Source organism: Myripristis murdjan, chromosome 18 (genome assembly GCF_902150065.1).
Source record: "Myripristis murdjan chromosome 18, fMyrMur1.1, whole genome shotgun sequence".
Classification (NCBI taxonomy): domain Eukaryota; kingdom Metazoa; phylum Chordata; class Actinopteri; order Holocentriformes; family Holocentridae; genus Myripristis; species Myripristis murdjan.
Genome location: NC_043997.1, coordinates 884,646 through 898,931, shown reverse-complemented (window position 1 = coordinate 898,931; position 14,286 = coordinate 884,646). Strand labels below are relative to the sequence as shown.

The following is a 14,286-nucleotide window of genomic DNA, read 5'->3' as shown; positions in this document are numbered from 1 at the left end:
TTTCTCTTTTAGTTTCTGTGCCAAGAACATCTGTAACACCCAGCCTGCCTATGTTGTGGAAAACCTCTTGTATTATACCAGTTCCCAAGAAGAAAGGACCGGATCATGAGTTAAATGATTTGAGACCGATAGCCCTGACCTCCCAAATTATGAAATGTTTCGAGAGGACAATATTAGAGCCTCTTTCCTCACAGGTCCAGTCATTTCAGGACCCGCTCCAGTTTGCTTATAGGAAGGGACTAGGGGTTGATGATGCACTTTTGCATATGCTACATCATATATACAGTCATCTTGAGAAAGTAGCTAGTTATATACGCATCACTTTTTTTGACCTCTCAAGTGCATTTAATACGATCCAGCCGCACCTGCTTTCCTCCAAACTGATTAATTGCAATGTACATAATGCAACTATTGAGCTGCTGATGGACTATCTTATCGACAGGCCACAATCTGTCAGACATGACGGCCAGACCTTTGACACCATCCTGACTAAAACAGGGGCCCCACAAGGTACAGTCTTGGCGCCTTTTTTATTTTCCTTATATCCTGCTGACTACAGGTGTAATGATGACGAGTGCTTCCTCCAAAAATATGCTGATGATTCAGCTATGGTCGGCCTTATAATAAATAGTGAGGAGCAGAGGTATCGAGAGGAAGTGGACAAATTTGTCAAATGGTGTGAAGTCAACCACTTAATCCTGAATGTTAATAAAACTAAAGAGTTAGTTGTAGACTTCAGGAGGAAAAAAGTCAGGCCTGTTCCTCTAATCATCAATAGCTGCCTGCAATAGTGTCATCCTATAATACCTTGGTGTACATACTGATAAGGGCCTGAATTGGAAAGAGAACAGCAGTGCTGTGATTAAAAAAGCCCAATCCAGGCTGTTCTTTCTCCGAAAATTGAGATGCTTTGATGTGGGCAGGAGTCTTCTAAATGTGTTTTATCAAAGTATTGTGGCCAGTGTTTTGTTTTATACTGCTGTTTGTTGGGGCAACAGCATCACGGCTGACGATAAGAACAAAGTAAATAAATGAATCAAAAAGGCTGGATCGATAGTTGGTTGCCCACTTGATCCTCTCGAGAGTGTCATGGAGGCCAGAACTAGGAGGAAGCTGAAGGCCATACTTGAACACGAGGATCATCCCCTGCAGAGTGTGTTCAGGGGCCTGTGGAGCTCGCTCAGTGACCAGCTGTTAATGCCGAAGTGCGTTATAGGAAGTCCTTTGTGCCCACAGTTATCAGGTTGCTTAATAGCACGCACTAGGGTGGCAATTAGTAGAGCACTACTTGCTGGGCCCTAGAACATTTATTTCCCGTGCTTTTTTGTGTTTTTGTTAGGTGCAATATAAACTTATTTCATTCTTAATCAGTATTGGGACTGCAGCGATCCTTTAACTGCCCCTGATGTAACTCATGAATGTATTCCGTTGCTACAAAATGTGTATGTTATTGTATATGTTTTATGCGCTGGTGACCTTTTAAATTTCCCCCCCGGGGATCAATAAAGATATATTATATATTATAACTATGGACACAATATAGAATACTATACACATTATAAAAACTATATACACAATATAAAACAATACAAACAATATAAAACACTACACACAATCTAAAAATTATACACACAATGCAAAACACTACACACACAATATACACTCTACACTCTTGATGTTTTTAAATCCATGTTGAAGGATTTAGAAGTTGATTCAACAGTCTGCTCATGTTTTTAATTCAGTGTACTTCCTTTTAACATGATTATCAAGTGGCTTGTGTGTAAAATGACTTTCTATTGTTTGAATGTATTTTTGCAGTGTGCATTGAGTTGTTTCTTTGTCAGTTGTTGGTTCTGTGTTTCAGTAACTTTGTGTTCTGGATTGCACGGCTGCCGGTCTTGGCCAGGTCTCTCTTGAAAAAGAGATTTTTAATCTCAATGGGACATTTCCTGGCTAAATAAAGGCTAAATAAAAACACTACAGACACTGCAAAACACTATAGACACAATGTAAAACACTGTATACAATATATATAAACTGTATACTGGCTATAAAACAGGATATAACCTGAGCAGGTGGTGGCTGTTCACCGCTCTGCATGGGCAGCCTGCTACAGGGGTCAGGAGCAGGCATCGCTCTCTCTAAAGGGGTCATGACCCAAAGAGGTTGAGCACCAGAGACTGCAGCCGCCTGCAGGTTGTGTTTTACACCAGCAGATGGCGACAGAACCTCAACTCTCTGTAGCTGAGAGGATGCTGCCACGGGGGAGGAGGCTAATCCCGTCACAGTCTCTGTCCCGCCATTACAGACCAAAAACCATCCATCATCCCCAGAGTGTCAGCCGCTGGTCCAATGTCTAATCAATCAATCAGGCTTTATTTATGCAGCACTTTCCATACAAATACATGTAACATAAAGTGCTTCAAATGGTAAAACATTAAAACAATGAAGTAATACCCCTAAAAAAAGAAAAACAAAAAAGAAACGATTGAGAAAATTAAAGGATAGACTGAAATGGAGAACAGGCTGAAATACATAAATAATATATAAATAAATAACTAAATTCCAACTAAAAGCCAGGCTAAAAGGGCAGGTGTTGAGTTTGCTTTTAAAAAATCTTGACCGTCTCTGTTGCTTTCGGGTCTTTGGGAAGGCAGCGCCAGAGGGTTGGTGAGTGTTGGTTCTGATTTTAGGAGGAACTAAATGGCCACTACCAGAACACCTGGGGGTTCTAGAGGGTTAAAAAAGCAAATCTGATAAATTCATGGGAGCAAAACCATTATGAACTTTGTGAACCAATAAAGAATCTTTATATCAGTTTGGAGACAAACAGGCAGCTGGTGCTGAGTAACTGTAGTTGAGCTGTAGTTTTTTCATGGAGATCAGAAAGAAGAGCATTAAAACAGTCAGTCCTGCAGGTAGTGAAGGTGTGCATTAGTGTCTCTGTGCTGGTTTGACAGAGAAATGGTCGCACTCTGGCAATGTTACTCAGATGGTAAAAAGAAGTCTTAAGTTTTTAATGTGAGGTTCAAAACTAACAAATGAGTCAAAGATAACTCCTAGGTTGTTGACTTGCTGGCAGGGGTTTGATTACAGTACTTGCAGTTTTGCATTGAGTCTCACCTTCAGTACTAATAATCAAAACTTCTTTTTTGTCCTAATTGAGCTGTAGAAAATTATCTGTCATCCATAAGTTGATATCTAAAATACAGGTTAAAAAGGTGTCTAAAGGCCCTGTGTCATCAGCAGACACGTCTGTTTAAAAGGCTTCACTTCAGTCAAGTAATGCTAACACAAAGTTTTTTTCATATCTGCATTAATCCAGGACCTGCCCTGTAGACCTGTCTGCAATATGGCTAAGCTGCAGTGTTGCTGCCTTGCTCAAAGTGACTGAGCAGCAAACAGCAGCTCTGAGGTCAGTGCTGCAGGTCTCTCTGCTGTCTGAAGCTCATCATCAGACAGTGATGGTGGCCTCCATAGGGGGCGCCGGCGAGCGTCCGCTCTGCTTGTCCCACACACAGGGCAGGGACGCTGCTTCACCTCAGGGAGCTCAGATGGAGTCCTGATCTGCTCGGGAGCTTTCACTCCGTCTCCTTCCTTCTTACCTGGAGAATCCTCCATTAGAACAGCAGCCCACCAAGGTGGGACACACCTGGCTGTTAAAAGGGACGGGAGACGGCCTCTGATTGGTTCACTGCATGTTACGCCCAAAACACAGCCAGGATTCATGAAGAGACTCAGGACAAGCCTTTAGAGCCAGGAGCCTGGAGGAACCAGCCTTTAGTCCAGCGCTCAAACAGCAGCAGCTCTGCAGAGCAGGAGCTCAGATAAAGTCGAGCTCTGAGCGTTTAAATGTCTGTGAAAGACCTTGACCCTTCAGAGCCTTCTTTTTCCCTGATCAGCCACTAGATGGCAGTGTAAAACAAGTCAACCATGACTGAAAAACAACAGAGATCAAAGAAAATAACTTTCAAGTCCCCATGAGAGGAGAATCACACTGCGTATCTTTCAATATCAGCAGCTGGTGTCCAGAATGTTTATTAATTTGTTCATTACATTCTGGTCCAGTTTCCTATCTGTTTTAATGGGATATTGCATATTTGGCTATTTGAACTCATCAGTATGACGGTCAGATAAAACCTATTTATGGAACAAAACATTTGTCAGACCTTTACCGAGCGATGCAAATGTCTTCATCAGGATCTGGATGATTTTCACTGAAGCTTTTAAAATTATTTATTCACTTTTTAGGAGGGATGGTAAACATCAGCTGTAGCTTTACAAAAAGACCTATTAAATGTTTATTTATAACTAATTAAGCATTTACTAACCCGTCATCACCAGCTGCTACACTCATTATGCATTATTATTGTTTACAAACCATTTTGTAGTCACACACTGATGATTTATTAGGTGATTAATAATTAAAACGAAGCAATGATTTATTTTTGATGAATCGCTGAATGAAATGAACAACATGGCGTCTACGATTCATTTATTAACAGTTGAAGCAAATACTTGATCAGTGATTTCTTCAGCATTCAAATCAGTGAATAAGCATCACGTAGCAATAAACACAGTATTTATTAATGATGGTTATGATTTTCACCCAAGCTTGATAAGCATGAAGACATTTTCAGAAAGGCTGAAGAGTTTATCACGTTGTGTGTGATCAGAGAGTTAATCTAAACACACAGATGGAGGATATGTGATGAGATCTGTAATTAACAATTATATAGTTCATGTAAAACATATATATTAATTAATATTTGACTGTGGCTTGTTATTATATGGTTCCTGTTCCTGAGAATACATGAAGGCACTTTATTATTTAATAAAGTTATTACTATAATTAATCAGCTAAAATTCAAATGTGACAGTGTTGCCCAAAGGTTTATTGTACCAAGAAGACATCTCACTCCAGCAGAAATATAAGAATCTGTTAAGGCACTAAAGGTTTCAAACAGCTGCTGCTGAGGCTGTGAGCAGGAAGCTGAGCTCCATCCTGGACGTCCTCCTCTCCAGCAGGGGGCAGCACTGAAAACACAGCAGAGCAACTCCCAGCTGCCTTTTCCCTCAGCAGGATGAAGCTTCAGGGGCCAGATTCTCCAAAAAGTTCTTACTAATAATCTTAAGATGTTTCGTAACAGGAAAAAATGAGAAGTTCATAAGAATGTTCTCAAGTGCTATTCCCCATTATTTTCTTAAGAACTGCACATCATCTTAAGAACTTCTTAATTTTTTCCACTTACGAACTTCTCAACTATCTACCTTTATGTAAACAAACAGCCTCGAGCTGCAACCCACAGCAGTTCCATCTAAAATCCAACAAAACAATATCCATTATAGTCTCAACTTTGATTTGATGTTATAAAAGTGTTTTCTCAAAAACTGAGATACATACTTTGTATTGGACAGCGATGATATTACTAACCTATTAGTTAATGGAATCTAAATATAATTGACACATGAATGGTGACTGGTAGTTAAACAAAATGTCCTCATATAGACTCAGAAACAATATATGTGCCTATATGTGTCTAAATACTGGCTTAGATATTAGGCTGAATTACAGTTTAGATAATGATTATCACTATGTTAACATATACAATGTAAAATTATTAAGGTATTAGCCTACTACATTAATCTATGTTATATAATCAAATTTGGCTCTAAATTAATCAAAGATGTTTGAAAAATAGCTTACCTTCACACGGCATGTGGTTACTTAAGACGACCTTTACCTGTCTTAAAGTTACGATACTATTTAAGAAAAATAGTAAGATAATTTCTTTCAAGAATCCCATTTATTCTTAAGAAAAATCTTAAGAATAAAGTTGAGAACATTCTTAAGATCTTTTGTTTGGATTCTTAAGATATTTTGTTTGTGAATTCGAAAATATCTTAAGAATCTTCTTAAACCCAAACTTAAGAAAAAAAGTGGAACTTAAGAAGAAATTTAATCTTAAGAACCTTTGGAGAATCCGGCCCCAGGATTCCTGCCTCAGTTTGTGGGAACCAGAATCCGTCCTGATGGAAAGACCAGAGAGACGCTTGTTACTGTGGTGGACAAACTGGTTTAAACTGGTTTAAACTGGTCTGAACCAGAATCCGCCCTGACGTAAAGACCATAGGAGAGACGCTCGTTACTGTGATGGACAAACTGGTTTAAACTGGTTTAAACTGGTCTGAACCAGAATCCGTCCTGACGTAAAGACCAGAGGAGAGACGCTCGTTACTGTGATGGACAAACTGGTTTAAACTGGTTTAAACTGGTCTGAACCAGAATGCGTCCTGACGTAAAGACCAGAGGAGAGAAGCTCGTTACTGTGATGGACAAACTGGTTTAAACTGGTTTAAACTGGTCTGAACCAGAATCCGTCCTGACGTAAAGACCAGAGGAGAGACGCTCGTTACTGTGATGGACAAACTGGTTTAAACTGGTCTGAACCAGAATCCGTCCGAATGTAAAGACCAGAGGAGAGACGCTTGTTACTGTGATGGACAAACTGGTTTAAACTGGTTTAAACTGGTCTGAACCAGAATCCGTCCTGATGGAAAGACCAGAGGAGAGACGCTTGTTACTGTGATGGACAAACTGGTTTAAACTGGTTTAAACTGGTCTGAACCAGAATCCGTCCTGATTTAAAGACAAGAGGAACTTCTGAACTGGTCTGAACTGGTCTGAATTTGTCTGACCAGTCCAGACTAATCTGGTCCAATCTGCCCTTCACTGGTCTGAACCAGTCTGGACTGTTTAAAATTAATATGAATTGGTCAGAGTTGGTCATAACCAGTCTAAACTGGTTTGAATTTGTCTAAACTGCTCTAAAATGACCTGAAAGTGAACGGTCCATCCTGGTTTAAACTGGTCATAACTGGTCCAAACTGGCCTGAGGTGGTCTAGACCTGTACAAACTGACCAGGACTGGTGAACAAAGGTATAAGCTGGTTCAGTGGCCGAAACAAAACAAATTAAACTGGTCTGAACTGGTCTGAACTGGTCCGGCGGACTGACCTTTCATCTTCCTCTTGTAGTAGATGAATCCAGCCAGAGATAAGATCAGACCCAGAATCAGACCTGAAGCTCCGATGGCGATCTTGTTTCTCTCAGACTCAGGAAGAGACGGATCTGACGGCAGACAGACAGACAGACAGGTCAGACAGACAGACAGAAAGACAGACAGACAGAAAGACAGGTAAGATAAACAGGTCAGACAGACAGAAAGACAGGTCTGACAGAAAGAGAGAGACAGACAGGTCAGACAGAGAGACAGGTCAGACAGACAGACAGAGAGAGAGAGAGAGAGAGAGAGAGAGAGAGAGACAGGTCAGACAGAAAGAAAGACAGGTCAGACAGAAAGTCTAAAACTTAGGGACAGTGACATGCTGGAGGTGTGTACTTGTTATATTCTTGTTATATTCTTGTGAAAAAAGTGCATCTGAGGGAAAGGGCTGTTCCCCTCTTAAATAATCTGTTCAGATTACAGCTCACCCAGACTCCAGCTCTGTGTGTTTTGGGTCTGCTGCCAGACAACAACACTCTGACTGGAGCACAGAGACTATGGACACATTTGGCTGCTGCTACAGGACGTAGAATAACTCTGAGACACTGGAGGTCATCTGCTCCCTGCTGTTTTAAGGAATGGACTGAACCAATGACAAGAACGGCTGCTTTGGAGCGAGTCCCATTCAGAGCAATGGGCAGAGATCAGGTCTGGGACTCCTTCTTGACTTCAATAGAGGGGTTGTCTGTCTAGATGTAAGGCTCCTGATCTGATCTGATCCAGTACAGAGATTGAGTGGCAGAATGAGAGGACAAATGTAAAACTTTAATGTGAGGCACAAGTTGTTGTTTTTTTGGTTTGTTTGTTTTTGTTAGTGTTTGTTTTATGTTTTTGTTTTAACACAGGACAGTGGATGATGTGTATGTCTTCTATTTTGTGATGATGGCATATGTTGTACTGTCTGTCAAAAATAAATATATAAAAAAGATAGAAAGACAGAAAGACAGGCCAGAGAGACAGACAGGTCAGACAGACAGACAGGTAGTTACCCCAGTCTCTGATCACAGGTTCACTCAGGCTGATGTGCTCCACCATGCAGGAGACCTTCTCTCCAGACCTGCTCACACACACACACACACACACACACACACACACAGTCTCACACACACACACACAGTCTCACACACACAGTCTCACACACACACACACACACACACACACACACACACACACACACACACACACACAGTCAGGTGTTGGTGTGTGTTGATGCTGAAGCTCAGCTGAGCTGCTCTGAGGCCTCTGGACTCACCTGGGCGTGAACTCCAGGTGGGAGTGGATCTGGTAGTACCAATCACCGTCCGCCAGCTCCTCAGTGGAAGTGACATCAGAGGTCGTGACCTTTCCGTCTCTCAGCCACTTCACACTGATGTGTTTGGGGTAGAAGCCGTAGACGCTGCACATCAGCATGTGGGTGTGTTTCCCACCAGGGGGCGTCACCGAGCTCAGCGTGACATCAGAGGGGGGCACTGGGACCAGAAACATCATCATCATCATCATCATCATTATTATTATCATGTGGGTGTGACTCCCACCAGAGGGCGCCACTGGTAGAATAAACCAGGGATTTTCAAACTTGCATTATTACTGGCTCCTGCAGTGGTATTAGTGTTAGTAGCAGTATTAGTTTCAGTATCAGGGAGTGGCAGCAGAGGGCAGCACTGGTTCTGTTAGTTGTAGTAGTAGTACTAGTAGTGGCTCTAGTTACTGCAGTAGTGTCAGTCTCTGTACTCCAATTCAGTTAGAGCGGAAAACAACAACAACAACACATAATCAGATTATCAGTTCAGTTAGAGGAAAACAACAACACATAATCAGATTATCAGTTCAGTTAGAGAGGAAAACAACAACAACAACACATAATCAGATTATCAGTTCAGTTAGAGAGGAAAACAACAACAACACATAATCAGATTATCAGTTCAGTTTGAGAAAACAGGGATTATTTTTCGGGACTACGTTTTTAAAGTAATTTCAGCCAGATGTTTTTACATGATATTGTACTGATATTGTAACCACAGAGCCTCGTCCACTGCCAGTGCCACTGCAGCGTGGAGGCAGCAGCCCTGAGACTCTGAGTTTAACCAGGAAAGGAGGAGAACCTGACAGTCAGGTGTGGGGTGCCCACCGGCCCGCTGCGGGGGGGGCGGGCCCCAACCCGGGACGCTTGTCCCGCCTCCTGCACCACAAAAACAGCATCCCGCATTTCAGTCATCAGTCACTTCCAGTAAAAAACATTTAATTTACTATGAGTTTGTTTAAACATTAAAGTTAAAAAGGAAAAACAAGATGAAAATCCTGCAGGCTGTCGATGATTCACTTCAACCAGCGCTGCAGATAGGCCTGCTGTCTGTATTTCTATTTCTATTTCTATTTCTATTTCTATTTATGGTCCCACAGACAACGGTCTGCTGTCAGGGAACCGCACAGTGGGAGCTGTGCTCAGCTTCCAGTCTTACAAAATAAACTCCAGTAAAAGTTATGTTATTGATGTCTTCTCTTTAATTTTTTCTTCATATTTGTCACTGAGGTAATCCAAAACTCAGAGAGTAATCACATTACATCGCTCTAATATTGTGATATTTGGAGTAAATCAATGAATGTATTTTCAGAAGGTAATTTGTAATTGTAACAGTCAGTAGCGGTTTTAGGCACGGGCGAAGCGGGCAGCCGCCCGGGGCGGCATATTTTCATGTCACGTGGGGGGCGGCATGAGCGCAAAAAAAAAAAAAAATCATCCTCGCTGCAAAGCAGTTTTCTATTACCGTATTCATCTGAATATAAGACAATATTTTTTTTTCCATTGAAAATGCCCTGAAAAAACGCCCTCGTCTAATATTGGGGTCTAAGCAAATATTGTGCTTGCATATAAACCAGTAGGTGGGCTCTCCTGATGCCGCAATTACCGGCGAATGGCCGCATTGCGCAGTCAATAATCAACCATGTTGTCTGTGTCATTGTCTGTTGTGCTGCTGCAGCCGCGTATGAACAAAAGTTGATTTATAATGAGAGGATGGCAGTATGTGTGCGCCGCTCACCTGTCAGATCCGGCAGACCTGACCGGGTGGGCGCTGCACCGGTAAGCATCAAGCCGGTGCCACGGCCGGCCCGCCTGATGCTGACCGGTGGCTTTTTTTTTTTTTTTATACAAACAAGATTTTGTCCATATAAAAAGTATTTTTCCAAAAAAGGTATTTGTGCAGGTGTTGGCGCCCCTGCTCTGGGAGGGGCGCGTGTAGCCGCCAGAGGGGCACCGGTAGCGGCCGTTATCGCTTGGAAGTTCTCGCTGCTGCGCGCGTGCGGCTAGAACAGAAGAGCGCAAGGCAGTAATTTCGCCCAGGGCGGCAACATGGGCAGAACCGCCACTGGTAACAGTGTGTTTCCAGCAGAGGGCGCCACTGCACTTCATTCTGCTTCAGGTTTACAGACAGGAAACCTTCATGAAAAATATTTTCACTTTTTTAAAACACAGATACAATTATTTTTCTTCAACAAAGGATATGGCAGCTTATTTTTTTTTCTAATTATTGCAGTATTATCTTGAGATCATAGTGATAAATTATTAAAACAGTTTAGTCACAGTAATAATGTGAACATGATTCAGAATCCGTTAAACAACAGGATGAGCTGCTGAGTGTAGAAACGTAACAGAAGAAAACAGAAAGTGACCCCTGACCCTGCTCATCGAAATAAACTAAACTTCATTCAAACTGAAGTTAAAACAGTAGAAACACACTAATGTTTTCACTTAAACACAGTTCTGTAATAATCAATAATCAATAACTGTGACCAGTGAGAGGTGTGTGGTGATGGTTTTACTCAGTGATGTTTTATTTACAGAGGTTTGTTTGTTTGTTTGTTTTATTTAGATCCCCAATTAGCTTTTGCAAGCAGCAGCTATTCTTCCTGGGGTCTATAATCATTCATAATGACAATACATCAGTACACAGATAGACATGAGAGATGTGCACACATGTGCGTATATGACACAACATACCTGACACAACATACGCTACATTATATAACATTACATAATAATCATATATAATGTAAAACAAGATCACAAGACAAATACAAACAAAACATAAGACAGACACTGCAATGATAACCAACTGAAAAAACACAGAATATATTTTAACACAAATTTTACACAAATAAACAATAAATGAGGACTCACACATTAACAATGTCCAGCTGCTCACCCATGCTGACCCGCGCCCACCCCAACAGCAGGGGCCCTGGCAGCAGCAGCCTTAATACCTGGGCCCTCCCGTGAATCAAGTTCAGGCCACCAAGCATGAGCAGCCAGGCAGTGCACAAACAAAACATCCACTGTTCATCTAACTCCGATATCATAAGGAGCATCAGTGACCAAAATTCATATTTTGAAAATAGATTTTTAGTTGTTTTTTCAAGCTGCTAAGATTTAATTGAGTCAGAGAAAAGGGAAGCAAATTCCACTGTTGCATTGCTCTATATGTCACTGTACGTTGAGTCAAGGTGGTAGATTTTGGTAGGGTAAAACGACCTTCAACAGCATGTCTAGTTGAATAACTGTGCGCCTCAGACCTAAGAGACAATTTTTCATGAATAGGGACAGGAAATTTTGAAGTAATGACATTCTTGATAAAAATTATTAATAAGTACAATAATCTATTTTTCACATCTAACCAACGTAACGATTCATGCATTTTGGATACATTGGTTCTCCATCCACAGGATAGAGCAACTTGTGCTGCTTTATTCTGGACCAGCTGCAATTTCATAATATTACTCTTTGATGTATTGGACCATATTATAGGGCAATAGTCCAAATTAGACAGGACCAAGACTTCGATCACTTGTTTAACAAGTTGGTGGGTTAGATATTTTGAGCATCTTTTAACCAGTGCTAAGGCATTTCCCATTTTGGTCACCACCTTTTGTATATGTTTGTTCCATGATAACTTGTTGTCAATGATGACTCCCAGCAATTTAACTTCCTCTACTTGATTAATCACCGTATTATTTAAAATGAGATTAAGCTTTGGCTTAGACCGCAATGAGTGATCTGTACCAAGAACTATACAATTAGTTTTAGTCACATTCAAAATGAGCTTATTATTTTTTATCCAGTCTACCACCATAGTCATCTCTTTGGTTAGATTAGCACTTAATTCTTCAATTGTTGCTGCAGCCAGATAAACTGTTGAGTCATCAGCATACACTGAGATGCAAGCTTTCTCTAGTACTAATGGGAGGTCATTTGTGAAAATGGAGTATAGGAGGTGATGATGATGATGATGGTGATGATGATGATGGTGATGGTGGTGGTGGTGCAGAGAGGAGAGCAGCTCACCTTTCTTAGCCAGTATGCCAGAGTCCCACTTCTCAATGTTGTTTTTGCAGACTCTCTCCTTCTGAGCTCTCAGGGCTGCCAGCTGTGCAGTGTCCCTGTTCAGCCTCTCTGCGTTCTTCACACCGAGCTCAGTGTAGCCCACAAATTCCCCCACTGAGCTGCTGTACCTGAGATACTCATCCTTGTTGTAATAAAAAGAGAGAATGTACTCGATGTCCTTCATCTCAGAGGAGTTGAACTCACAGTAGCTTGCTGCATAATTTTTAAATCCATCTGGAGACAAAACACACAACATTAATCTGATTAAACATTTTCTGATTTACCACTGAATATAGAAATATCATCAAACTGATGACCTAGTTACTCATGTACTGATGAAGTACTGATGAAGTAGTTACTGAAGTACTGATGAGGTATTAGTCCTAACCAGTAGTGGTAGCAGTACTTTTAGCAGTAGTTATAGTAGTACTTTAAGCAGTACTGGCAGTACTTTTAGCAGTAGTAGTAGTAGTACATTTAGCAGTAGTGGTAGCAGTACTTTTAGCACCAGTGGTAGCAGTAGTAGTAGCAGTACTTTTAGCAGCAGTGGTAGCAGTAGTAGTAGCAGTACTTTTAGCAGTAGTGGTAGCAGTACTTTTAGCAGCAGTGGTAGCAGTAGTAGTAGCAGTACTTTTAGCAGTAGTGGTAGCAGTACTTTTAGCAGTAGGGGTAGCAGTAGTGGTAGCAGTACTTTTAGCAGTAGTGGCAGCAGTACTTTTAGCAGTAGTGGTAGCAGTACTTTTAGCAGCAGTGGTAGCAGTACTTTTAGCAGTAGTGGTAGCAGTCCTTTTAGCAGTAGTGGTAGCAGTACTTTTAGCAGTAGTGGTAGCAGTACTTTTAGCAGTAGTGGTACTTTTAGCAGGAGTGGTACTTTTAGCAGTAGTGGTAGCAGTACTTTTAGCAGTAGTGGTAGCAGTAGTGGTAGCAGTACATTTAGCAGTACTTTTAGCAGTAGTGGTAGCAGTCCTTTTAGCAGTAGTGGTAGCAGTCCTTTTAGCAGTAGTGGTAGCAGTACTTTTAGCAGTAGTGGTAGCAGTGGTAGCAGTCCTTTTAGCAGTACTTTTAGCAGTAGTGGTAGCAGTAGTGGTAGCAGTACATTTAGCAGTGGTAGCAGTAGTGGTAGCAGTCCTTTTAGCAGTAGTGGTAGCAGTCCTTTTAGCAGTAGTGGCAGCAGTACTTTTAGCAGTAGTGGCAGCAGTACTTTTAGCAGTAGTGGTAGCAGTCCTTTTAGCAGTAGTGGTAGCAGTACTTTTAGCAGTAGTGGTAGCAGTGGTAGCAGTCCTTTTAGCAGTACTTTTAGAAGTAGTGGTAGCAGTACTTTTAGCAGTAGTGGTAGCAGTACTTTTAGCAGTAGTGGTAGCAGTCCTTTTAGCAGTAGTGGTAGCGGTACATTTAGCAGTAGTGGTAGCAGTACTTTTAGCAGTAGTGGTAGCAGTACTTTTAGCAGTAGTGGCAGCAGTACTTTTAGCAGTAGTGGTAGCAGTAGTGGTAGCAGTACTTTTAGCAGTAGTGCTAGCAGGACTTTTAGCAGTAGTGGTAGCAGTACTTTTAGCAGTAGTGGTAGCAGTACTTTTAGCAGTACTTTTAGCAGTAGTGGTCCTACCTGCTGCGTTCAGGCTGAGGAAGAGGAGGGAAAAGCCCAGAAAGGATGAAGCCATGTTCCTCTGCTGACTGAACAAACACTGACAGAGCTCAAACTGAGTCCTGCTACAAAAACCAACCCAGGAGCCACACGCTGATCACATGACCAGCATCACCTGTTGCCGGGCAGACCGCACGAATTGACGGCTGGTGCCACACACAGAGAGCATCATGGGAGATATACATGGAGCCACAGCCTGT

The 14,286-nt window shown here is 41.7% G+C and overlaps 1 protein-coding gene across 2 annotated transcripts; it reads right to left on the bottom strand.

Annotated features, from left to right (window-relative positions):
- Positions 1 to 4,478: 4,478 nt before the first annotated feature.
- LOC115376694 (H-2 class II histocompatibility antigen, E-S beta chain-like) lies at positions 4,479 to 14,142 on the bottom strand. 2 transcript variants are annotated; one of them, XM_030076452.1, is made up of 8 exons: positions 14,048 to 14,142; positions 12,406 to 12,678; positions 10,456 to 10,465; positions 8,320 to 8,523; positions 8,057 to 8,124; positions 7,019 to 7,132; positions 6,004 to 6,030; positions 4,479 to 5,037 (listed from the first exon to the last, which is right to left on the bottom strand). In XM_030076452.1, exons 1-7 carry the CDS (start codon positions 14,100 to 14,102, stop codon positions 6,005 to 6,007), a joined length of 750 nt encoding a protein of 249 aa, XP_029932312.1. In that variant the 5' UTR covers positions 14,103 to 14,142; the 3' UTR covers positions 4,479 to 5,037; position 6,004. The 2 variants fall into 2 exon arrangements, with proteins under 2 accessions (XP_029932312.1, XP_029932311.1); XM_030076451.1 differs by lacking the exon at positions 10,456 to 10,465 and having other exon boundaries at positions 8,320 to 8,536.
- Between the last annotated feature and the right edge of the window lie 144 nt (positions 14,143 to 14,286).